This window comes from Danio rerio, chromosome 18, assembly GCF_049306965.1.
Source record: "Danio rerio strain Tuebingen ecotype United States chromosome 18, GRCz12tu, whole genome shotgun sequence".
Lineage (NCBI taxonomy): Eukaryota > Metazoa > Chordata > Actinopteri > Cypriniformes > Danionidae > Danio > Danio rerio.
Genome location: NC_133193.1, coordinates 52,356,733 through 52,383,043, shown reverse-complemented (window position 1 = coordinate 52,383,043; position 26,311 = coordinate 52,356,733). Strand labels below are relative to the sequence as shown.

General features: G+C 34.7%; 1 protein-coding gene across 8 annotated transcripts; it reads right to left on the bottom strand.

Annotated features, from left to right (window-relative positions):
• Positions 1-6,126: 6,126 nt before the first annotated feature.
• Positions 6,127-25,665, bottom strand: yif1b (Yip1 interacting factor homolog B (S. cerevisiae)). Of its 8 annotated transcripts, none has more exons than XR_012393652.1 (9): positions 25,424-25,613; positions 22,914-23,134; positions 20,717-20,821; positions 19,456-19,534; positions 17,320-17,377; positions 14,541-14,696; positions 12,250-12,343; positions 8,074-9,153; positions 6,127-7,902 (listed from the first exon to the last, which is right to left on the bottom strand). XR_012393652.1 is itself a non-coding variant. In XM_005169969.6 (8 exons), exons 1-8 carry the CDS (start codon positions 25,467-25,469, stop codon positions 8,998-9,000), a joined length of 906 nt encoding a protein of 301 aa, XP_005170026.1. In that variant the 5' UTR covers positions 25,470-25,613; the 3' UTR covers positions 6,127-8,997.
• Between the last annotated feature and the right edge of the window lie 646 nt (positions 25,666-26,311).

Below are 26,311 nucleotides of genomic sequence, written 5' to 3'. Positions count from 1 at the left end.
CGCGTGTTCTGATGATGGCATTCAGAGGAAGCAGAAGTGGGTGTCGAATATTGAGTGCATTTGGGCTCATCTGTTTTATCAAGCATCTCTGGCTCATTTTGTATTATTATTCTGGTTTCCGAGTTATTTTTCCCTGTAGAGTTTTTGAAAAGGTTTTGGTTAATGCATTATAAGCCATCAACATACCGACCAACCAACCAACCAGCTATGACCGAATCAAACAACATTAGAAAAAATAACGAATAAATAAATAATCATGTAAAGATGTCTAAAAGACAGAGATTATATATATATATATACACACACACCGGCCACTTTATTAGGTACACCTGCCGAACTGCTTGTTAACTCATATTTCTGATCAGCCAATCACATGGCAGCAACTCAATGCATTTAGGCATGTAGACATGGTCAAGATGATCTGCAGCAGTTCAAACCGAGCATCAGAATGGGAAAGAAAGGGGATTTAAGAGTCTTTGAACGTGGCATGGTTGTTGGTGTCAGACAGGCTGCTCTGAGTATTTCAGAAAATCCAGTGAGCGGCAGTTCTGTGGGCGCAAATGCCTTGTTGATGAGGTCAGAGGAGAATGGCCAGACTGGTTCTAGCTGATAGAAAGGCAACAGTAACTCGAATAAGCACTCGTTACAACCGAGAGCATCTCTGAACACACAACACGTCCAACCTTGAGGCAGATGGGCTACAGCAGCAGAAGAGCACACCGGCTGCCGCTCCTGTCAGCTAAGAACAGGAAACTGAGGCTACAATTCACACAGACTCACCAAAACTGGACAATAGAAGATTGGAGAAACGTTGCTGCTCTGATGAGTCTCCATTTCTGCTGACACATTCAGATGCTCGGGTCAGAATTTGGCCTCAACAACATGAAAGCATGGATCATCCTGCCTTGTATCAGCAGTTCAGGTGGTGGTGTAAGGGTGTGGGGGAGATTTTCTTGGCACATTTTGGGTCCATCAGTACCAGTTGTGTGATGCTATCATGTCAATATGGAGCAAAATCTCTGAGGAATATTTCCAGTACCTTGTTGAATCTCTGCCGTGAAGGATTAAGGCAGTTGTAAAAGCTAAAGGGAGTCCAACCCGATACAATTAAGGTGTACCTAATAAAGTGGCCGGTGAGTGTATACACTGTAAAAATATCAGTAAATGGGCAGTTTTCCATATTTTCTGATTCATGTTTTGGTTTTTTCCTGTTTAATTGTGCTTTTAAATTGCATTATGGGATCTTGATGTTTCCTCCAAGAACTTTTAACCTTGATAAGTGTGAAAAAGTGGCTTTTGTGAACATGTTTAATAGTCTGCAGTGCTATATTGTCTGGGTTGGTGTTGTATATTACGCTACACAAACCTCATAATAAACTGCAGCACATTTTCTGCTATTTTACAGACTTATTTCTCTCTCTTTATTTTTTTCAAACGACTAAAATGTCAATAAAAGTCATTTTGTTAAACTGCCTAGTTAAATTATTAACATCAAAAGTCGACAGAGCAGAGATCAACATCCCATAATGCAATTACCAACCGTAAATAAACCGAAACAACTTGAGAATTACATCTTATATATATATATATATATATATATATATATATATATATATATATATATATATATATATATATATATATATACACACACACACACACACACAGTTGAAGTCAGAATTATTAACCCCCCTGAATTATTAGCGCCCGCTTATTTTCTTTCCCCAATTTCTGTTTAATAAAGGGAAGATTGTTTCAACACATTTCTAAACATAATAGTTTTAAAAACTCATCTCTAATAACTGATTTATTTTCTCTTTGCCATGATGACTGTAAATAATAGATGTTTTTCAAGACACTTCTATACAGCTTAAAGTCACATTTAAAGGCTTTACTAGGTTAAATTAGGTTAACTAGGCAGGTTAGGGTAATTAGGCGAGTTATTCTATACCGATGGTTTGTTCTGTAGACTATTGAAAAAAAAATAGCTTAAAGGGGCTAATAATTTTGTCCCAAAATAGTTTTAAAAAAATTCAAAACTGCTTTTATTCAAGCCGAAAGAGACTTTTTCTAGAAAAAAAAATATTATCAGACATACTGTGAAAATTTCCTGAATCTGTCAAACATCATTTGGGAAATATTTAAAAAAGAAAAAAAAATCAAAAGGGGGCTAATAATTCTGACTTCAACTGTATATATATATATATATATATATATATATATATATATATATATATATATATATATATATATATATATATATATATATATATATACATATATACACACACACACACACACACATTTTTTAAAGTCCACATTAAGTCAAAAGCTACAATGTTCATGTTGCTAGCGCACATTATTATAGCCTTAAAGAGTGAACTATTAATCCATGCAGGTTAATGCACTACAAAAATCTAAAGGTTAGTTAATTTGTAATCAAACCCGGAGCATGTTTTTATTTTCAGCTCTGAAACTTCAGCCCTTCTCTGATGATGATGAGTTTGCTGTGAATAAAAAGTGAGAGGTGAAGCACAAATAGCTGAAGATATGTCATGCTGAGATGGAAGTGGGTTTGAAGACGATGTTTGTTCACAGCTGCAAAAATAAAGAGGAAGATTTACAAAGCCGTTTCTCCTTCAGCGGTCAGTCAGTGAGTGGAAACTGAAAACAAACAGCGGAAGTTGTCAGCATTCTTCTAAATATCTTCTTTTGTGTTCAACAGAATAAAGAAACTCATGAAGGTTTTGAGGGAGAGTAAAAATTATGCCATTATTTACAAACCGGCGACACGGTGGCTCAGTGGTTAGCACTGTCATCTCACAACAGGAAGGTTGCTGGTTCGAGTCCTGGCTGGGCCACTTGGCATTTGTGTGTGTTGTTTGCATGTTCTCCCTGTGTTGGCGTGGGTTTCCTCCAGGTGCTCTGGTTTCCCCCACAGTCCAAACACATGCGCTATAATTTATCAACTAAATTGGCCGTAGTGTTTGAGAATGAGTGTGAATGAGAGTGTATGGGTGTTTCCTATTACTGGGTTGTGGCTGTAAGGGCATCTGATGTGTAAAATATGCTGGATAAGTTGGCGGTTCATTTCACTGTGGCGAACCCGTGATGAATAAAGGGACTAAGCTATAGGAAAATGAATGAGTGTTTATGTTTTATAAGTGTCTTTTCTAATGCTAAATACAAAAGAAGATAGTTTGAAGAATGCCGGAAACCTGTAACTACTGACTTCCATAGTTTTGAGGGAGAGTAAATAGTGAATAGTGAACCGTCCCTTTAAGATCAACAGTCAAGTTCCTGTAGACAAAGAGGCGTCTTTTTCCCCCTTCCTTCATTGTGATCTTGGTTGTGTTTTGGCTGTCATTTAGCTAAATCTAAATTCAGATGAGCAGTGGGAGGCTTTAAACTAATCCGGATCACCACTTTTTCAGTTTAATGATTTCTAAACATTGTATAAAACTATTTGGGCAAAACTATTATCCTCCTGTAGAACTGATATACGTTTAAAAGTAGCATCTTAAAGAATATCTAGTCAAACATTATGTCATCATGACAAAGAGAAAATTAACGAGTTATTAAAATTATTATGTTTAAAAATGAGTTGAATAAAATATAGTCTCTGTTAAACAGCACTCTGGAAATATAAAAAAGTTTAAATCCACAGATATAATAATAATAATAATAATAATTGTGACTGCAGCTGTGTATTCGTAATGTATATACAGTCACCGGCCACTTTATTAGGTACAATTTACTAGTAATGGGTTGGACCCCTTTTGCCTTGAGGACTGCCTAATTCATGGCGTAGATTCATCAAGCTACTGGAAATATTCCTCAGAGATTTTGCTCCATATTGTCATGATAGCATCACACAGTTGCTGCAGATTTGTCGGCTGCACATCCATGATGCCAATCTCCCGTTCCACCACATCCCAAAGCTGCTCTATTGGATTGAGCTCTGGTGACTGTGGAGACCATTTGAGTACAGTGAACTCATTGTCATGTTCAAGAAAGCAGTCTGAGATGATTCACGCTTTATGACATGCTGCGTTATCCTGCTGAAAGTAGCCATCAGAGGATGGAGACACTGTGCTCATAAAGGGATGGACATGGTCAGCAGCAATACTCAGGTAGGCTGTGGCGTTGATGCTCAATTGGTACTAATGAACCCAAAGAAAATCTCCCCCACACCATTACACCACCACCACCAGCCTGAACTGCTGATACAAGGCAGGATGATCCATGCTTTCATGATGTTGAGGCCAAATTCTGACCCGATCATCCGAATGTGTCAGCAGAAATGGAGACTCATCAGAGCAGCAACGTTTCTCCAATCTTCTATTGTCCAGTTTTGGTGAGTCTGTGTGAATTGTAGCCTCAGTTTCCTGTTCTTAGCTGACAGGAGCGGCACCCGGTGTGGTCTTCTGCTGCTGTAGCCCATCCGCCTCAAGGTTGGCCGTGTTGTGTGTTCAGAGATGCTCTTCTGCAGAGCTCGGTTGTAATGAGTGCTTATTTGAGTTACTGTTGCCTTTCTATCAGCTGAACCAGTCTGGCCATTCTCCTCTGACCTCTGGCATCAACAAGGCATTTGCGCCCACAGAACTGCCGCTCACTGGATATTTCCTCTGTTTCAGACCATTCTCTGTAAATCCTAGAGATGGTTGTGCGTGAAAATCCCAGTAGATCAGCAGTTTCTGAAATACTCAGAGCAGCCCGTCTGGCAGCAACAACCATGCCACGTTCAAAGTCACTTAAATCCCCTTTCTTTCCCATTCTGATGCTCGCTTTGAACTGCTGCAGATCGTCTTGACCATGTCTACATGCCTGAATGCGTTGAGATGCTGCCATGTGATTGGCTGATTAGAAATTTGCATTAAAGAGCAGTTAGACAGGTGTACCTAATAAAGTGGCCGGTGAGTGTACATATATTTATTATTAATATTAGTAACTTTTTTAGATTTTTTTCAACATTATTTCAGGAGAATATCATGTAAAACTAAATATAAACTTTTCTATGAATATGTGCATGAACAAACTGCTCTGTAAAAGTCTTCCCAATACATAAATGAAAAATAACAATAATAATTTTAAGAAAAAAAAACCCTTAAAGTTATGCATAGTATAAATCAGCAGTGTAATTAACGCTCGAGTGTTTATTTTAGATGCTTTCTATGACTATTCTGAAACAGACAAACACCTAATCTGTTCATAAGAGTTTTATTCAGAGTTGAAAACCTTGGACCTAATGTCCAGCACGTGTGTATGCACATGAATCTGTTCTTGTCTCCGTCCCAATACCCACAGCGGCGCTCTTTGCACTTGTTTGCTTTAATGACGTATATCCTGCATTTGGTCTGAGCGGTCATGTGGCTGTGAAGATGGAAAAAGTGGATCTGACCGAGCTCTGCCAGCGAGACACAGAGCTTCTTTTATACATTTGAGTAAATCTCTACACTTCAGTCCCGATTTGTGGTGCTTTTAATTAAGTGAATTGCGAGTTTTACTAAAGCTTCAATTATATAGGCGATCTCTTATTCAGTTTTCTCAATATCTCACTTTTATTTTTAGGACATGTGAAGTGTATCAGAACTACTGCAGGGCAAAGATGAACCCTGATTGATCGCACTTAAAATAAAACCTTTTTTATTTTACATAATATACATTTGAAGTCTGAATTATTCACCCTGGCGAGGCAGTGGCGCAGTAGGTAGTGCTGTCGCCTCACAGCAAGAAGGTCGCTGGTTCAAACCTCGGCTCAGTTGGCGTTTCTGTGTGGAGTTTGCATGTTCTCCCTGCCTTCGCGTGGGTTTCCTCCGGGTGCTCCGGTTTCCCCCACAGTCCAAACACATGCGGTACAGGTGAATTGGGTAGGCTAAATTGTCCGTAGTGTATGAGTGTGTGTGTGGATGTTTCCCAGAGATGGGTAAGGGCATCCGGTGCGTAAAAACTTGCTGGATAAGTTGGCGGTTCATTCCACTGTGGCGACCCCGGATTAATAAAGAGGCTAAGCCGACAAGAAAATGAATGAGTGAATGAGTGTTGCACGATATAACGTCACAGACAAAGCTGCAGTTATTCACTGTAGATGACTACCAACATCATTTCAGAAAGCAGCCTTGCGTTAGAAGCTCTTGGGAACATCCATTTATTTCATTTACAAATTATGAAACAAAAAATGCAATTGACCCTGAAATGCACGAGGCGAGTTCATCCTGCGAAATTCTGAAACGGTTGTGCAAGAAGGCAGTCCTGCATTAAGAGGGCAGCTCACCCAAAAACAGAAATTCTGTCATCATTTACTTGATTCAAACTTTTAAGAGTGTCTTTTCTTATGCTAAACACAAAAGAAGAAGGTTTGAAGTATGCTGGAGATCTGTAACTATTGATTTCCATAGTATTTGTTTTTACTAAGGAAGTCAATGGTTACAGGTTTACATTTTTCAAAATATCTTCTTGTGTTCAATAAAGCAAAATTAGTTTGATGGAGAGTAAAACTTTGTCTTTGTTCACTCATTCTTCAATAATTTTAAAACATTATGAGTGTATTTTCTTAGGCTAAACACAAAATACAATATTTTGAAGAATGCCATAAACCTGTAACCATTGACTTCAATAGTATTTGTTTTTACTATGGAAGTCAGTGGTTACAGGTTTTCAGAATTCTTCAAAATATTTTTATAAGCAGATAGTTTGAGGAATGCTGGAAACCTGTAACCATTGACCTCAATAGTATTAGTTATGCAAGTCAATGGTTACAGTTTCTTCAATATCTTCTTGTGTTTAACAGAAAAAATTTTTATTATAAAGGTTTGAGGGAGAGTAAAAATCCTGACATGGTTGACTTGACGTGTTTCAGACATTATTTATGAGTGTCTTTTCTTATGCTAAACACACTTTGAAAGTTGAAGAATGTTACAAAAATGTTACAGCTTTTCAGCATTCCTCAAAATATTTTTAAAAGATAGTTTGAAGAATGCTGGAAACCAGTAACCAATCACTTCAATCGTATTTGTTTTTACTATGGAAGTCAATGGTTACAGGTTTTCAGCATTCTTCAAAATATCTTCTTGTGTGTTCAAGAAAAGCATGAAAATTATTAAGGTTTGAGGGAGAGTAAATTACTTTCTTTTTTTACTCATCCTAATTTCAAATCTTTATGAGTGTCTTTTCTAATGCTAAACACAAAAGAAGATAGTTTGAAGAATGCTGGAAACCTGTAACCATTGACTTCAATTGTATTAGTTTTTAACTGTGTAAGTCAACGGCTACCGGTTTTCAGGTTTGAGGGACAGTGAAATCTCTGACATTGTTTACTCGTCCTTGTTTCAAACCTTCATGAGTGTCCTTTCTTATGCTAAACACAAAAGAAGATAGTTTGAAGAATGACAGAAATCTGTAACCATAGAATTCCATTGAATATGTTTTTACTAGGGAAGTCAATGGTTACAGGTTTTCAGCATTTTTCAAAATATTTTATAAGATAGTTTGAAGAATACTGAAAACCTGTAACCATTAACTTTAATAGTATTAATTTTTATGGAAGTCAATGGTTACAGGCTTTCAGCATTCTTCAAATCTTCTCCTTTGTTCAACAAAAATAAAGGAACTTATAAAGGTTTGAGGGAGAGTACAAATTCTGTCATTGTTTACTTGTCCTTCACTTGTTTTAAATCTTTATTTGTGTCTTTTATTATGCTTAACACAAAAGAAGATAGTTTGAAGAATGGCAAAAACTTGTAACCATTGACTTCCATAGTATTGTTTTTTACTATGCAAGTCAATGGTTACATGTTTTCAGCATTCTTCAAAATATCTTCTTGTGTGTTCAATGGAAGAAAGAGATTTATAAAGGTTTGAGAGTAAAAATGTAAAAAAAAAACAAAAAAAACAAGTAGAAACCTGTAACCATTGACTTCAACAGTATTTGTTTTTACTATGGAAATCAATGGTTACAGGTTTTCAGCATTCTTCAAAGTATCTTCTTGTGTTTTCAATGGAAGAAAGATTCATAAAGGTGTGAGAGTAAAAATGTAAAAAAACAAAAACAAACAAAAAAAAACAAGTAGAAACCTGTAACCATTGACTTTAATAGTATTTGTTTTTACTATGGAAGTCAATGGTTACAGGTTTTTAGCATTCTTCAAAATATCTTCTTGTGTTTTCAATGGAAGAAAGAGATTTATAAAGGTTTGAGAGTAAAAATGTAAAAAAAAAAAAACAAGTAGAAACCTGTAACCATTGACTTCAATAGTATTTGTTTTTACTATGGAAATCAATGGTTACAGGTTTTCAGCATTCTTCAAAGTATCTTTTTTTGTGATCAACAGAATAAAAGAACTTATAAAGGTTTGAGAAAGAGTAAAAATTGTCATTGTCTACCCATTATTTACTTGTTAAACATAAAAGAAGTTAGTTTGAAGAAAGCTAAAAACCTGTAACCATTGACTTCAATAGTATTTGTTTTTCATGTAAGCCAATGGTTAGAGTTTTTCAGCATTCTTCAAAGTATTTTCTATTCAACAGAATAAAAAGAGCTCATAAGAGTTTGAAGGAGAGTAAATAGAGAGTACATTTTCACATTTAGGGGTGAACTTTCCACTTTAAGCTCTATTCTTCTATGCATCTGTTAGTCTGGCAACAAACACAGCGCGCTTTAATATGGATTAAAAATAAATCATCACACAGAGGCGCTTTCATTTGGTTTGAGTCACCAAAAACATTCCCATCCATGGCCTGGCACAGTCCCAGCATCTGAACAACGCCGTCGCATAAACATACAAAACAAATCAACAATTACACTGTACATCATACAAAACAGAAATGTACAAACCCAAAACATACAAAAAGACGGCAGGGCGAGTCGAGTTCAGATAGAGACATTGTGCTCTCAGCGCGTGTCCGTTGGTTTGTTCTCTGTGTATGTGTGTGTCTGAATGTGTGCGTGGGTGCATGTGTGTGCTGATGAGGAGTTGCTTGTTCATGACCTTGACTCCTCTACCTGACCAGGTGAAAGGTCAGCCAGTACATGAAGACAGGCTGAGCTGCAGCGATGGCCATGGTCAGGTACATCCGCAGCTGGTTTTTGGTTCCTCTCACTAAGCGTCCCTCTGCCGCCGCTTCAGAGAGGATCTTTAACCGCAGCGTACGAATCTGAAACCAAAAACACACGAGCATCAGGGGCCTGTACTGCCAAGCTGGATTAGCTGTTAGTTTCAGTGCATAACATCACTTTCTATTCCAGTTTAAGGAACAGCAAATATAAGTTGACTTCCAGTTGATCGTTTGGTATCAGACATGTCTCATATGAAAGGCCTCTAGGTTTTGCTTATTTGAGCTCAATAAAATATGATCATGTCTTGATTATTAATGATTGCATTAGGACAGTAAGCTCTGACTCTGCTCATCACTGAACAGAAATAATGTCCAGTATAGAATATAAAGTCCTGCTGCAGTGGAGACAGAATGAATATTGTGTCTGACTCCATCATGAGCTTGGAGGACTGCATCCATACATCTCTGACATGACTCACATCACTGATTAATAAAGTCATCTGGAACGGCAAAGTCAAATACATGTTATGTGTTTCCTCAATTTATTTAACAACAACACAAAAATGTACATCTTATTTTAAGTAGTGAGTTTTTCTTTGTGTTGTAGATGCCTCTGTTGTGGTTCTCTGCTCTCCGTCTCTTTCCTCTGTCTCTCCGACAGGTTTCATGGGCTGTTTCTCAATATGCGTTCTTCAGCGTTCTCGTGTCCTTGTGTAACGTCACTATCAGCTCCCAATGTTTAGTTCCAATACTCAGGATACTTGATATTTTTCACTATGGAAGTCAATGGTTACAGGTTTTCAGCATTTTTCTAAATATTTTATAAGATAGTTTAAATAATACTGGAAACCTGTAACCATTGACTTCCATAGTATTAGTTTTATAGTATGGGAGTCAATGGCTACAGTTTTTCAGCATTCTTCAAATCTGCTTGTGTGTTCAACAAAATAAAGGAACTTAGGTTTGAGGAAAGGTTTGAGGGAGAGTACAAATTCTGTCATTGCTTGCTTGTTTCAAATCTTCATGAGTGTCTTTTATTTTGCTTAACACAAAGGAAGATAGTTTAAAGAATGGCAGAAACCTGTAACTATTGACTTTCATAGTATTTGTTTTTACTATGGAAGTCAATGGTTACAGGTTTTAAGCATTTTTCTAAATATTCTATAAGATAGTTTAAAGAATACTGGAAACCTGTAACCGTTGACTTCAATAGTATTAGTTTTATGGAAGTCAATGGTTACAGGTTTTCAGCATTTTTCAAAATATTTTTAAGAAGAATACTAGAAACCTGTAAGTATTGTTTTCAATTGTATTTGTTTTAATGGAAGTCAATGGTTACAGGTTTTCAGCATTCTTCAAAATATTTTTAAGATAGTTTGAAGAATACTGAAAACCTGTAACCATTGACTTCAATAATATTAGTTTTTATGGAAGTCAATGGTTACAGGTTTTCACCATTCTTCAAAATATCTTCTTGTGTGTTCAATGGAAGAAATAGATTTATAAAGGTTTGAGGGAGATTACAAATGTGAAAAAAAGTAGAAACCTGTAACCATTGACTTCAATAGTATTTGTTTTTACTATGGAAGTCAACGGTTACAGTTTTTCAGCATTCTTCAAATCTTCTCCTTTGTTCAACAAAAATAAAGGAACTTATAAAGGTTTGAGGGAGAGTACAAATTCTGTCATTGTTTACTTGTCCTTCACTTGTTTCAAATCTTCATGAGTGTCTTTTATTATGCTTAACACAAAGGAAGATAGTTTAAAGAATGGCAGAAATCTGTAACCATTGACTTCAATAGTATTTGTTTTTACTATGGAAGTTAATGTTTACAGGTTTTCAGCATTCTTCCAAATATTTTATAAGATAGTTTGAAGAATTCTGGAAACCTGTAACCATTGACTTCAATAGTATTAGTTTTTATGGAAGTCAATGGTTACAGGTTTTCAGCATTCTTCAAAATATCTTCTTGTGTGTTCAATGCAAGAAAAAGATTTATAAAGGTTTGAGGGAGAGTACAAATGTAAAAAAAAAAAAATTAGAAACCTGTAACCATTGACTTCGAGCTTTTTTATGTCTGCTTTGAGGTTAAATGTCAAATACATTCAACTTAACGTTATTTCTTTGGTCAGTCGCCTTTGTTGTTGTTTTTCCTTTTGAACGGGAGATGAGACTCAGGCTTCCTCATTAATTTAGAGGTGTCCTAATTATTTTACTTTAATATTATTTATTGTTACGGGTCTGGCTTCTGTGTGGAGCCATGCAAAGTTCCATAACGTAACAGCAAAGAAAGCATTCTTGCAGGACTCCAAGAGTTCTTTGTGTTCATCTTCAACGCCTCTTTCTTCAGTCTACCCCAGACATGCTCAATAATGTTCATGTCTGGTGACTGGGCTGGCCAATCCTGGAGCACCTTGACCTTTGCTTACAGGAGCTTTGATGTGGAGGCTGAAGTATAAGAAGAAGCGCTATCCTGCTGGAGAATTGTCCCTCTCCTGTGGTTTGTAATGTAATGGGCAGCACAGATGTCTTGATACCTCAGGCTGTTGATGTTGATCATCCACTCTGCAGATCTCTCGCACTGAATGGAACCCCAAACCATGATTTCTCCTTCACCAAACTTGACTGATTTCTGTAAGAATCTAAAGTCCATGCTGGTTTTCTGCAGTATTTGTGATGATAAGAAGGCAGTTCAGCAGTTGATGTATTGGAAAATTGGCATTTGTGTGAGACTCATCATATCAGAAAGGCTTGAATAAACTCACAAATACAACAAATAAACGTACTTGGTGTTTTTGACTGATGACCTGTATTTCAGCTTCATCTGTCACTGACTGCTGTTTATCTGACGTAACACATGATGAGAAACACACACGCACGTGGGAACAGTGGGTGGGGAGAAGCAGCTCATTTGCATTTAAAGCCACGGGCTACAAAAACAGCTACACTGTACTCAGACACCAAAACTGGCAGATTCTGGAGGCTATATTAAATAATCTGATGGGTGTTTTGAGCTGAAACTTTATAGACAAAGACCAAAGACACCAAAGGCTTATCTTACATCTTGTAAAAGAGATAAAACAGGTGGCCTTTACACAGAAACAGCATGTATTTAAGAAATGTCAAACGTGATCATGATTATGAATGTATAATTTTGCATACAACAGTGTACGATGTCATTTCTCGATACGCACCGTGAAGACAAAAATGGAGGCGCAGAACCACAGCAGAGCGAGGTAATATCCCATCCGTCCAAACAGAAGTCCTGCAACCACTCCCACAATCATCCTGAGGAAACACACACACACACATTTCACAGCTGCTTATTCCAAAGAAAGCATGCATTATATGCAGATTAGCTTTCCCCAGGTGTTTGATTGACAGGTGATCTGACCAATCACAATGCAGATATTACAAACCATACCCAGTGGAGTAAAAGTTGCTCAAATAGACAGATGGCAGAAGTCCAGACAGGCTGGGGAACACGCTAAATTCATGTCTCGTGTCATAAAAATACTTTTTAGAGAGTTAATGAAGACACAAACGTCATAAGTGCACGATGTTTGACTTTAGGTCACGAAACCAGAATGTTTTCCTGTTATTGTGAGTGCAAGCACATTCAGTTTCAAACAACGGCTTGGTCTTATCTGAGTGACCTAACATGACGCTGTATTTTATCATCTTTCCGTTGTGAGCGTGTTTATTGAACCTGTTAAACCTTACATCTACAAGTCTGCTTTTAATATTGATATCTGAGGAAGTGCTCGTCATTCAGAATCAGCAGGTCATCTCCAGTCACTTTCACATCCTGATGTTTTAAATATCATTCGCAGACTTTTTGGTCACTTCTGTCTGAAATCAGCAAGTCATTTTACCAGAAATGATTCTGCATTTCTCTGGAGATACAGTAGTAAAGGAGATGTGGAAATTCATGACAAGTTGCGGAAATTGATAATAGAAGAAAATAAAATAAGGCGTTTATGGACTATTTGTTTTTACAACCTTTAAAAATACAGATGTTGACATTCAATTTAATTTAGATTGGCAATTAATATGTTTAATGACCTGAGTGCTGGCCCCAAAGAAACGCTAGTGGTCTAAGAAAAAAAATAAAAATAAAAAATAAATAAATATATATATATATATATATATATATATATATATATATATATATATATATATATATATATATATAAATTAATTTATATATTAAATATATTTCATAAAAAATATTTTATATATATATATATATATATATATATATATATATATATATATATATATATATATATATATATATATATATGTATATTAATTATATATATAAAATAATTTATATATTAAATATATTTCATTAAAAAAAAAAAAAAAAAATATATATATATATATATATATATATATATATATATATATATTAATGCAATATATTTAATATATAAATTAATTTCTTTAGATCTGAAATTTCAATTAAATAATAAAATAACAAATATTTGACGAAGGTAAACACAATAGCATAAAAGAAGTAAACATATTAATTATGTTTTTATGCATTTTAATAACTAAATATATAAAATAATGCAATAAAACATTATTATATATAATACATACGTATATTTATATAATATAATGCATGTTTATTTAATTTAATGCACACAAAAAATAAATAATTATTAAAAATCACTATATATGATACAGTAAATAAATTCATTCTGGAATTTTGATTTAAAATAAACTAATAAATATAAAATTAAACTTTTAAATACAAAAACATTAAAGTAATGAAATGTGTAAATAAATATGGTCCAACAACAAGTAGAAAATAATTTCACATTTTATTTGTTAGAAACTAAATATTTTGGAGCCTTTTATAATAACAATTTTTCACAGTTTAGATAAAAATATATACATGATGTTGTACAAGAAACGATGGGCTTGCTCTGTAAATAGTATCATAAAAGGAGTTCTTTTGCTGAAGGATGAGGATAGATGAGGCCTGTACATTTAAAAGGCTGAAAGAAAACCCTGTTAATTATTATACCTGGTATGAGGACAAATAACCGAGTTAAAAGTGTAACCATTATTAACGAAACATTCCTCAGTGATGTATTAATAATGTCCTGCATTTGTTTTCACTAAGAGTTGAAATGAACACTTTCAGTAATACTTTGGTTGAAATAACAAATCACATACTATTAGCTTATTACCCGTCTAATATTAAGATATTTCTGTTTATAAGTGTTTAGAAAGTATGATCTTATTCTAAATAAATTAAAATAAAGTGTGACCTTTTTATTAAAACCTTTTAGTTTTATTGTAATTACTCTAAATAAAAACTATTAAATGACTATAATCAAGCATATAAGACAATTGAGAGTGCTGCCGATAGCACCACCTAGTGTCCAAAATACGTATAGAATCAGACAGGATGTAGACATTAGTGTAAAAATAATGATATACCGGGAAGCCTATGCAAATCCTGTCTTACCCGACATATTTGTATCCGGAAAAGGCCACCAGGTCGATGGTGGTGAGGTCGGTGTTAACCGTTACCAGGTAAAGACTGAGAAGGACAGCTAAAACCTCAATAATGAGCCACACCAATGCTGAGCTGGCCTGAATGCCCAGAATTTCTGGAGAAAACCTGGAAAAGAGAAGCGAAAGCCAAGAAATGAGGAACAAATACTTTATTATGACTATTAACAAGCACAAAAACTTGGGTCAAGACAATCGCAGGAAGTCCTGTTTGACGTCTCAGCAGTTTTCCATTTCCCTCTGAAACTCGGGAAATCCTTAAAACACTGTCCTCCTGAGAAAACCACTTATAAAACACTCAAGTTTACACGAAAAATAAAACATCATACATTTTTTGATCATTTGAACTGGGAGTGATGGCTATGATGTTGCAAGTAATGTTTCCTGATGTGTTTTTGGGGTATTTAATACCTATTTAACAGCATCAATTATGTAATAATGTAAATTAGTATATAATGGTTAGAATATTGTGTTGCTTCATTTGTTCTTTCATTTTAGTCCCTTTATTAATCTGGGGTCGACACAGAGGAATGAACCGCCAACTTATCCAGCATACATTTTACACAGCGGATGCCCTTCCAGCTGCAACTTATCACTGGGAAACATCCATACACACTCATTCATACTCACACACCATGGTCAATTTTGGCTTACCCGATTCCCCTATGCAAGTCTGTGGGGGAAACCGGAGCACCCGGAGCAAACCCACGCCAACACGGGAAGAACATGCAAACCACACAGAAATGCCAACTGACCCAGCCGAGGCTCGAACCCAGCCGAGGCTCAAGCCGAGGCTTGCTATGAAGCGATCGTGCAACCCACTGCGCCACCGCATCACCCCATGTTGTCACAATGTGCGTTATAATATTATTGTGTTAAAATGTTTAAAGGTGTAATACGATTTTACATACATTTTAGACAGTAATAAATTTGTTTGAAGATAATAACAACAACAACAACAAAAAACAAGAACCAACAAAACACAATATGATAATTATATTTAATTATATATTAAATTTCTATTGTTATTTTATTTTAATATTAAGGGAACATTTCAATTTTACTTTATTCAGGGTATATTTATAAAGGGTTAATAATGGTGTGTTTATAAATAATAATAATAATAATAATAATAACAATAATAATAATAATAACAAAAACAAGAATAATTACAACAAAAATTATATTTAATAAACTATTTAATTTATATTATTATTTGATTTTAATGTTATTAAGAAAAAATTGCAATATTATTGCATTAAAATATTAAAAGGATTAATAATAGTCATTATGTGTTTATAGATAAAAGTCCTAATAATAATAATAATAGTAGAAGACATTTAATTATTCATAGTATTTTTTGTGGGACATTCTCTATAATAATAAGGTAATACTGTAAATATTTCAGTAATTTAGTGTATGTTGAAAGCACTGTGGTATTACCATCTGATGCTATCACTGAACTACACAGTATTTAATATCTATTTAGTAGCAGCTATTTTGTAGTATTTAATTATGGTAATTAATAATATTAGAACTATTTATTATGTTGCTAAAATGTGTGTTACAATATTATTGTATTAAAATGTTCAAAATGATAATGATATTTTAAATATATTGCTAGACCACATTATTAAAATTATTTAATAATTGTGTTGATAATCTTTTTATTTATATTTTGTTGTAATATTATTAATGGAACATTTTAATATTATTGTATTAAAATGTTTTAATTATGTTTATGGACAACAATAATAACAATAATAATAATAATTTCTGACATATTAGTAGGACATTCTTTATAGTATTACTTATCTTGTCATATGGTAAAAACAGTAAATATTACAGTAATTCAGTATATGTTGAAAGCATTGTAATATTACCATCTGATACCATCTCTGAACCACACCGTATTTAACAGCTATTTAGTAGCAGTTATTTAGTAGTATTTAATTATGGTAATTAATAAACAGATATAATTTTATTAATGTTGCAAAAATGCATTTAACAATGTTATTAATATTATTTATTCATATTAATAATATATTTATTTATATTTTATCATAATTTTATTAATGGAACATATTAATATTATTGTATTAAAATGTCTTAATTATTATTTGTTTATGAATAATAATACAAATAATAATAATATTATTATTAATAATAATAATAGCGATGCTGTTGTGCAGTAGGTAGTGCTGTCACCTCCAGCAAGAAGGTGGCTGGTTCGAGCCTTGGCTGGGTCAGTTGGTGTTTCTGTGTGGAGTTTGCATGTTCTCTCCGTCCACGTGACTTTCCTCCGGGTGCTCCGGTTTCCCCCACAGTCCAAACACATGCAGTACAGGTGAATTGGGTAGGCTAAATTGTCCATAGTGTATAAGTGTGAATGAGTGTGTGGATGTTTCCCAGAGATGGGTTGCAGTGGGAAGGGCATCCGCTGGCAGATTCCGTAAGAAACAGTTTTGTTTAACAGATAAAGCCAGACAGATAAACAGTGGATTCTCTGAGCTCTGCTAATGTGTGACGGGAAGTAAAAGTGGAGGAGGTTTTTCTCCTAAAGGAATTTTCTGAATTCTTGTAAACCGGTTGAAGGGCAAGTCTTAAGAACAACACTGATAACAGATAAAATAACCCTAACATCAGAGCGAAGAATTCAGTCATTATCAGCCAGACCACACAGAGACATGACATTCCCAAGCAGTTTTCTCAGAATCCAATTAAACTCTTACCGGTTCTGTGTGCCCAGAGCCAGGCCTGCAACCAGGACATATGTAATGAATCCCATCACTGCCAATGAGAACACAGCAAAAATAAACAGACGCATGTCAATCAAAATATATTCATGCACGTTACTGTAAAGTCATACCAGTTTAATTATTGACTTATAAAGCGCAAATAAACACAATGATTGAGCAATGTGCTGCAGAAGTAAAAGAACTATAATACATGTCACACAATGCACTTTAAAAATAAACAAACAATAAAAAGACAGAGAGCATGTTTTTATAATGTTTATTTACAGTGTAGCTCAGGGGTGGCCAACCCTGTTCCTGGAGAGCTACCTTTCTGCAGATTTCAGTTGCTACCCATATCAAACACACCTGCCTTTAATTATCACGTGGTGTTCAGGTCCTAATTAATTGGTTCAGGTGTGTTTGATATGGGTAGCAACTGAAATCTGCAGGAAGGTGGCTCTCCAGGAACAGGGTTAGGCACCCCTGGTGTAGCTATTCATTTAAATACGGACTGATATTAATTATTTACATGTACTTACTATAAATGGTTAAGGTTAGGTTTAGGGTTAGTTGCATGCAAGTATGCATAATTAATTGCAGTTTCTATAGTGAGTAACATTTGTAACAAGAACACCTAAAAATGAAGTGTTAGCCTTTTTATTTTCATGCCTGTACACTTTAATATGAATATGCAACACCATTTTGATGAACTGCACACCCCTCATCGACATTATTAAACTGCATATCACTAATTTAGCCAGTAGTCAAAATTAAAGCTAATCTAACAAAAGACTTACGATAACAGTCCAAAAGTCAGTACACCCAATTTATTTGAAAGGGGAAATTTTTAAAAACAGCAAAACAATTATAATAATCAAGAGAAACATAACATGTATAAACTTTTATGAAATTTCTGTTACAAAAATATTATTTTAATAAATATATGTGTTAAATAAATCAGTTTTGTTTAATGCACCTAAATATATTACATATATTCACTAAGAAATTAATAAATATGTTAATTTTCAAAATAGGGCAAACTCATTTATATACAGTTATACATATACAGTGCATCCGGAAAGTATTCTCAGCTCTTCAGTTTTTCCATATTTTGTTTATGTTCCAGTCTTATTCCAAAATGGATTAAATTCATTTATTTCCTCAACATTCTACACACGATCCCCCATAATGACAATGTGAAAAGAGTTTCTGAAATTGATGCACATTTATTAAAAATAAAAACCCTGAAGAAAAAATAAATAAATAAATCAGATTTGCATCAGTATTCACAGCCTTTGCTCAATACATTGTTGATGCACCTTTGGCAGCGATTACAGCCTCAAGTCTTTTTGAATATGATGTCACAAGCTCTGCACACCTGTCTTTGGGAATTCTGCCCATTCCTCTTTGCAGGACCTCTCAACCACCATCAGGTGGGATGGGAAGCGACGGTGTATTTTCAGATCTCTCCAGAGATGTTCAATAGGATTTAGGTCTGGGCTCTGGCTGGGCCACTCAAGGACATTCACTGAGTTGTTGTTGTGCCGCTCCATTGATATGATGATGGAGGCTGCTGTGCTCACTGAACTTTCAGAGAAGCAGAAATGTTTCTGTCACCTTCCCCAGCCTTGTGCCTCGAGACAATCCTGTCTCGGAGGTCTACAGGCAATTCCTTTGTCTTCATGCTTGGTTTGTGCTTTGACATGCACTGTCAACCCTGGGAGCTCATATAGACAGGTGTACCCTTTCTTTTCAAATCATGTCCAATCAGCTGAATTGAGCACAGGTGAAGCTGCTGAAACATCTCAAGAATGATCAGTGGAAACAGAATGAACCTGAGCTCAATGTAGAGCTTCACGCCAAGACTGTCAATACTGATGTACACGTGATTTCACAATTTCAAAAACTCTTTTTACACATTGTCATTATGGGGGATTGTGTGTAGAATGCTGAGGAAATAAATTAATTTAATCCATTTTAGAATAAGGCTGTAACCTAAACAAACATGGAAAAAGTGAAGCGCTATCAACACTTTCCGGATGCACTGCATTATGTAAACACACGCTTTTGTTTTGAACACAATAAATCTTTTGACAGCACCACTAAAAATCTAAAAGTTTGGAGCCGTACCTGGAATATAGAGGTCAGGGGCGTTGATATCGAAGCGTGGAGCGACTGGTGTGTCCTGCTGATAGTTCACCTCCCAGTTCTGCACCATAAACAAACATTCAGAAGTTAAAACACGATTATCTCTTTACACCGCCAAAATAACACACGCTGTGCATCTTCCACACAACAAATCTCTCAATCTCCAAAGGGTAAAATAAGGACATTTAGTCAAAGTCTATATAATTTGAGTAATCCAGCATATTTAGTCACAGTATCAGCCTTCAAATCTCTTATTTTGGATTTTCAAGGCAATAAAGGAAGTAAATGAAGTTTGGAAAAACACGAGTAAGCAATGACAAATCTCTTTGTGAAGATTAATTATAAACAAATTGAGAGGATCACATGCTTATGATTGTTCACAGCTGTTCCAACTTTAGCTAATGACTAATTATCCTTTCAGACGATCCTTAACTCACTATAAATAATCAGACTATTCTCATCTCAATATCTTCGTCTTGAAGAAACCCCCCCACCCATTTCTACTTTCCCTTCTTTCAAACGGGCGACACGGTGGCCAGTGATTAGCACTGTTGTCTTACAGTAAGAATGCCCCTGGTTTAATTCCCTTCCAAACCAGGCGACATTTCTGTGTGGAGTTTAGCTCGTTCTCCCTGTGATAGCATGGGTTTTCCTCCGGTTTCCTCCCACAGTTCAAACACAAGCACCCTAAACAATTAATCCAAAATATTTTAGCCAAACTCTGAGTACACCTTCAGCATCCATATCTGACACTTAGCTACAATAAGCAGGAGGGGGAGTCAGCGAGATCTACCTGAGCTCAAACTCCCCTCTCGCCTTGCAATGGGAGGGAGCCCAGGGCTCGAGGATCTTATAAACTCAGGGCTCTCTCCAGGAACAGCACGCCAAACTAGCTTTATTATCAACCATCAGCTAAGTGTGAACTCTTGAAATATAGTTTACCCCCTTAGAAAAAATTCAAATACACTTTCAAACTAGTCTGAACCGGTAACCGTTAATACCCATAGATTTTTTTTTCCTACAATGGAAGTCAATGGTTACCGATTAACAACATTCTTCAAAATATCTAATAAATTCTTCAGAAATATAATATTCATATTATGTTTAAAATAGTTCAGCCATCATCAAATTTCAATTCAAACTAATATACTTCAATTCTGTGGAAAATAACATGCAATGTATATGATGAAATATGTCCAGTTCACAACTAATTATACTACTTGCATAAGTGTGGTGAGCTTACATCATGCATGTAGGGAAAAACCAGCAATCCGAGTTTCTTTCCAACATATACAGTGTCTACTGCAAAGTAGTACTTCAGCTTAGAGATGGGGATGAAACGGTCCAGCTGTAGACCAAAAAAGAGAGACACTTTGCTTTACAATGCATTGCAAAATAATATTGGGGTTCATAAAAACACATAATGCACTCAGAATTAATCCTGCGGCTCTGTAAGGAGAAACAAAACACTTCTTGTTTCGACACATCACATGCTATCAGCAGCACACAGACATCTTCATTTGTAGTTGACAGAAGAAATCATTTATTAATAATAATAGATTCGCTTTATAATAATTGGACACTTTCAACTGTGCATATTTGTTTCGTATTTAAACTTTAAGAGTGCTATTTAAAGAATATTTAAATTGTATTTGGGACCAAATAATTGATGATTTATTAATATAATTAGTTTTTTTATTTAGCTATAGTTTAGCTTAATCATTTATTTACATGTTAATGTGATCTACTACATGAAATATTATATATCAAATATTATGAAATACAGTAATTTCTTAGCTAATGCCTAACAACGCATTATCAGTCGTAATCTGATGACAAGTCATAATGGTTTTATTAAATGGAGTTAATAACTACTATAATTTAGTTTGATATCAATTTAGATAACTAATAATGGATAACTATTTATTATTTGAGCATTTAGAGTGCTTTTAAAGAATCTTCAGATTGTTTTTGCGGCAGTAATAACAGGATGAAGCCTTTTATTTACTGAAATTTTATTTTATTTGTAATTTTTAAGCTAAAACTTTGCTTAATATCTAATGTGAGCTACTACACAACACTGACTGAAAATTCTGTGATAATTTCTTAGTTAATGTCAAATAATGCATTAAAACCATAGTTATAATCTGATGACAAGTCATAACGTTTTTATTAAATGGAGTTAATAACTAATATAATTCAGTCTGATATTAACATAAATAATTAATAATGGATAATTATTTATTATTTAAAAAGTTTTGAGTGCTTTTCCAAATATATTCACATAATTTTTGCAAGGGTGTGCATAACAGGAACAGATGCATGGAGAATTATTGTTATTTTTTAAATTTTATATTTTATTTTTAATTTTTAAGTATAGCTTAAAAGATCAAACATGAACATCTTCAGACGTGGTCTACAACATGCTCAAATACCAACGGGAAATTCTGTGATAATTTCTTAACGCATTATAACACATTTACAACGTAGTTGTAATCTGATTTCCAGTCATAATGGTTTATGAAATGGAGTTAATAACTAATCTATTACAGTTTGACATGTTCATAGATGATTAATAATGGATAATTATTTATTATTTAAGCTTTCAGAGTGCTTTTTTAAAGAACATTCACATTGTTTTTGCAGCGGTTATAACAGGAACAAATGCTTGGAAACCTTTTTTAACTATTTTATTTTTAATATTTAAGCTAAAGTGTTGCGTAATTAAAAAAAAAATTTAATTTTCTCTACTACTGACTGAAAATTCAGTGATAATTTTTTAGCTATTGATTAATAATGCATTAAAATCGTAGTCATAATCTGTTTACAAGTCATATAGGTTTTATTAAATGAATTTAAAAGCTTATATAATTTAGTTGTATTTTTTATTTAATATCAACACAGTAGCCACATTAAATCTACTTTTTTATCACTGTTTATTTTAATCCATTATAAACATCTACTGAGACTTTATTGTATTTTAAAGTGTTAACTTTTGCACTTTATAATCCTTTTTGCAATTGAATTTGGTTAAAACAATCAATATTAATGTTAATATTAATTAATATTAATTTAATATCAACAACAAAGTATTACTTAAAGTATTTGTGTAAATGTTTAATTTGCAGCTTAATTCAATATCTTGATAATACCACATACTGATAGAAAAGCTTCAGCAATTCATCACAACAAGAAAGTTTCGTAAGACTTTAGTTTAAGTATCAACTCGCATCATTTACTCCGAGCTTATTACCAGCCTATTATTAAAATATTAACTGTTTATTAGCACTTATAACATATGATCCTACTTTACATCCCTAATCCTACCCTACTAACTCTTAATAAGCAGTTAATTAGTAGTTTATTGAACTAAAAGTCTTAGTTAATGGTTTGGTAATAGCATGAATTGTACATTAAAAGCAAGTGTGACCAAAACATACGTTCTTATCCATCATCTCTTTGCCGTGGGATGCCAGACTGCTGCCGTAGGCCATGGCGAGGTTTGACATGGGGTCCGAGAGCAGGTTCTGTCCTGAAAACACATCGGGGCTTTTTCCGACCCTGCCGGGCTCATGTTTGTTCACTCCGGAACTGGTGTCATCAAATAACTGTGTGGGGTCACTGGGCTCCATCGCGGACCCTCGCATCCTGACCTGCGGCACTGAAATACAGAGAATCACATTAAACTCAAGCAATGTTGTACTGTTTGCTGTTGGCTATGCTGTCCTCTCCTGCTGAAATTGTTGTTGTTTTTACCCTCCTTCTTCTACTTGTGTCTAACTGATTACTTGTATTTTGTGTTATTATGCTTTGCTTCTTTTTTTTAGGTGTGACTTTTTAACATTCTGTTAAGGGTCTACAGATGAAAAACAGCCATTCTTAGCTAAGTCTGGTACATTTTACAATAAGGTTGGTTACTGTGCATTGACCCTGTGAACAAATAAACTAAACTGAACTAAATAATGAGCATTATTTTAACAACTGACCGCCAAAAAAAAAAAAAAAAAAAAAAAACAAAAATAACTTTTTTGTCTTGCTTCTTAAAAATTCTTGAAGAATTTTCTAGAAAAGCTAAACATGTTGTCTTGCTTTAAAAAAAGTCACAATTAAGTGAGTTTTTACTTACAAGAAGCTAAATAATCTGCTAATGGGGTAAGCTAAATAATCTAGTTTTCACTTTGAATGCTCATCTACTTAGAATATAATTATTATGCAACTCATTTCAGTGTTTTTGATTAATCTACAAGATTATTTTGATTTTGATTAATCTACAAGATATATATATATACACACACACACACACACACATATATATATATATATATATATATATATATATATATATATATATATATATATATATATATACATATATATACATATATATATATATATATATATATATATATATATATATATATAGACATACATATATATATATATATATATTCTACTGAATGTGAGCAAACAAACAACTAAAAGATGAGGATTGAGGCAATATTTTATATTCGCACATGCAGACTTTCTCATTATTAATATAATTTCAGAAAAGTATTCTTTGCAAATTCTAAATAGGGAAATCATAATGGCATGTAGACATGGTCAAGATGATCTGCTGCAGTTCAAAGCGAGCATCAGAATGGGGAAGAAAGGGGATTTAAGTGACTTTGAACGTGGCATGGTTGTTGCTGCCAGACGTGCCAGTATTTCAGAAACTGCTGATCTACTGGGATTTTCACGCACAACCATCTTTAGGATCTACAAAGAATGCTCCGACAAAGAGGAAATATCCAGTGAGCGGCAGTTCTGTGGGCGCAAATGCCTTGATGCCAGAGGTCAGAGGAGAATGGCCAGACTGGTTCCAGCTGATAGAAAGGCAACAGTAACTCAAATAAGCACTCGTTACAACCGAGGTCAGCAGAAGAGCATCTCTGAACACACAAACACGTCCAACCTTGAGGCGGATGGGCTACAGCAGCAGAAGAGCACACCGGGTGCCGCTCCTGTCAGCTAAGAACAGGAAACTGAGGCTACAATTCACACAGACTCACCAAAACTGGACAATAGAAGATTGGAGAAACGTTGCTGCTCTGATGAGTCTCCATTTCTGCTGACACATTCGGATGATCAGCTAACAATTTGGCCTCAACAACATAAAAAGCATGGATCATCCTGCCTTGTATCAGCGGTTCAGGCTGGTGGTGGTGGTGTAATGGTGTGGGGGAGATTGTCTTGGCACACTTTGGGTCCATTAGTACCAATTGAGCATCAACGCCACAGCCTACCTGAGTATTGCTGCTGACCATGTCCATCCCTTTATGAGCACAGTGTCTCCATCTTCTGATGGCTACTTCCAGCAGGATAACGCAGCATGTCATAAAGCTCAATCATCTCAGACTGGTTTCTTGAACATGACGATGAGTTCACTGTACTCAAATGGCCTCCACAGTCGGCAGAGCTCAATCCAATAGAGCAGCTTTGGGATGTGGTGGAACGGGAGATTGGCATCATGGATGTGCAGCCGACAAATCTGCAGCAACTGTGTGATGCTATCATGACAATATGGAGCAAAATCTCTGAGGAATATTTCCAGTAACGTTAGCTTGATGAATCTATGCCATGAAGGATTAAGGCAGTTCTGAAGGCAAAAGGTGTCCCACCCGGTCCTAGTAAGTGGCCGGTGAGAGTATATATATAGTCGTCAGTGTTCTAAAATTAACGATCGAGCGGATTTAAAACCAACTTTGCCTCAATTAAAATAAACACATTATGAGATGAATTCTAACATGTCAGAATAAGGAGAACACACGCTTATTTAACAAAACAACACGAATACAAGTGTTCAGATATTCTCTAGACGTGTCTATGACGCTTAACATTAGGTGACAGCAGCTTGTTTATTCGCTGACAGAAAGAAACTGAACGCCTCTGAATCACAATGTTCACGTACGTAACTTACGCTGTCTGAACCCACTCTGATTCGGGTACTCCATCATCTCTCCCCTCAATGGTATACGTTGTTAAATAGTTACGAGACACATATATAAATATTTATCCACACATTTAGACTTGTAACCGACAAGCTGCCGGTGTAGAGAAACTAAAATTAGCAGCGGCAGGAAAACTCGGGCGGATCAGAGAGCGTCGCACTGATATTTCTTCCGGGTCACGCACACGGATCCGCTCACGATTGGACAGCGTAACGTAAAGCGTCTTGAAAGCTTTGAAGAGTATAGTTTTATATAATATTACGTTTACAACATTTTATATTGGTCGACTATTTATTTATTTGTTTTTAAAGAATATATTTGAGTCACATGTTTCCGTTTTATTGCAGCCTTCTATAAACTTTTATTTAGTATTTCTTGCTAATCATAGTTGTATATAAAATGCATTTTTGTTCCATTTATGGATAAAATAAACAAACGGATTATGTCACCAATTACTGGAATAGTTAATTATGAAGTGGACTTCTACGGAAAACGCACATATATACACACCACACCATATTCACCATAATCATTGTTAAAGAAACTTTATTTTAATAATAAATAAAACTGTTTAATACGTTATAATTGCTAGCTAACATTATTATTTATTATTATTACATAGGATTGATAGGTTTGTGTTTTAGCGATTTATTTATAAACGTTACACATCACAGTCTGTGATTGGACTAGCCTGAACAGCGCTGAGAAAAGTAACAAGCACCACGTGATTTATTCGAGAAAACTCTGCGCCTTCTCGTCTATTTAAAAAGTATAGACCAGTTACATTTCTGAATAATTAGATGAACAAAGTAATACATCTCTTAGATTAGAACAAAATTATTAGATTG

What these genes read in the sequence shown, in the direction of transcription:
- yif1b (XM_005169969.6), bottom strand. Translation starts at nt 25,469, where the DNA reads ATGATGGAGTACCCGAATCAGAGTGGGTTCAGACAGC. An exon ending in AAGAGATGATGGATAAGAAC is followed by an intron (nt 20,822 to 22,913) that starts GTATGTTTTGGT and finishes TTTGGTCTACAG; the next exon opens with CTGGACCGTTTCATCCCCAT. An exon ending in TTTTTCCCTACATGCATGAT is followed by an intron (nt 19,535 to 20,716) that starts GTAAGCTCACCA and finishes TTTATGGTGCAG; the next exon opens with AACTGGGAGGTGAACTATCA.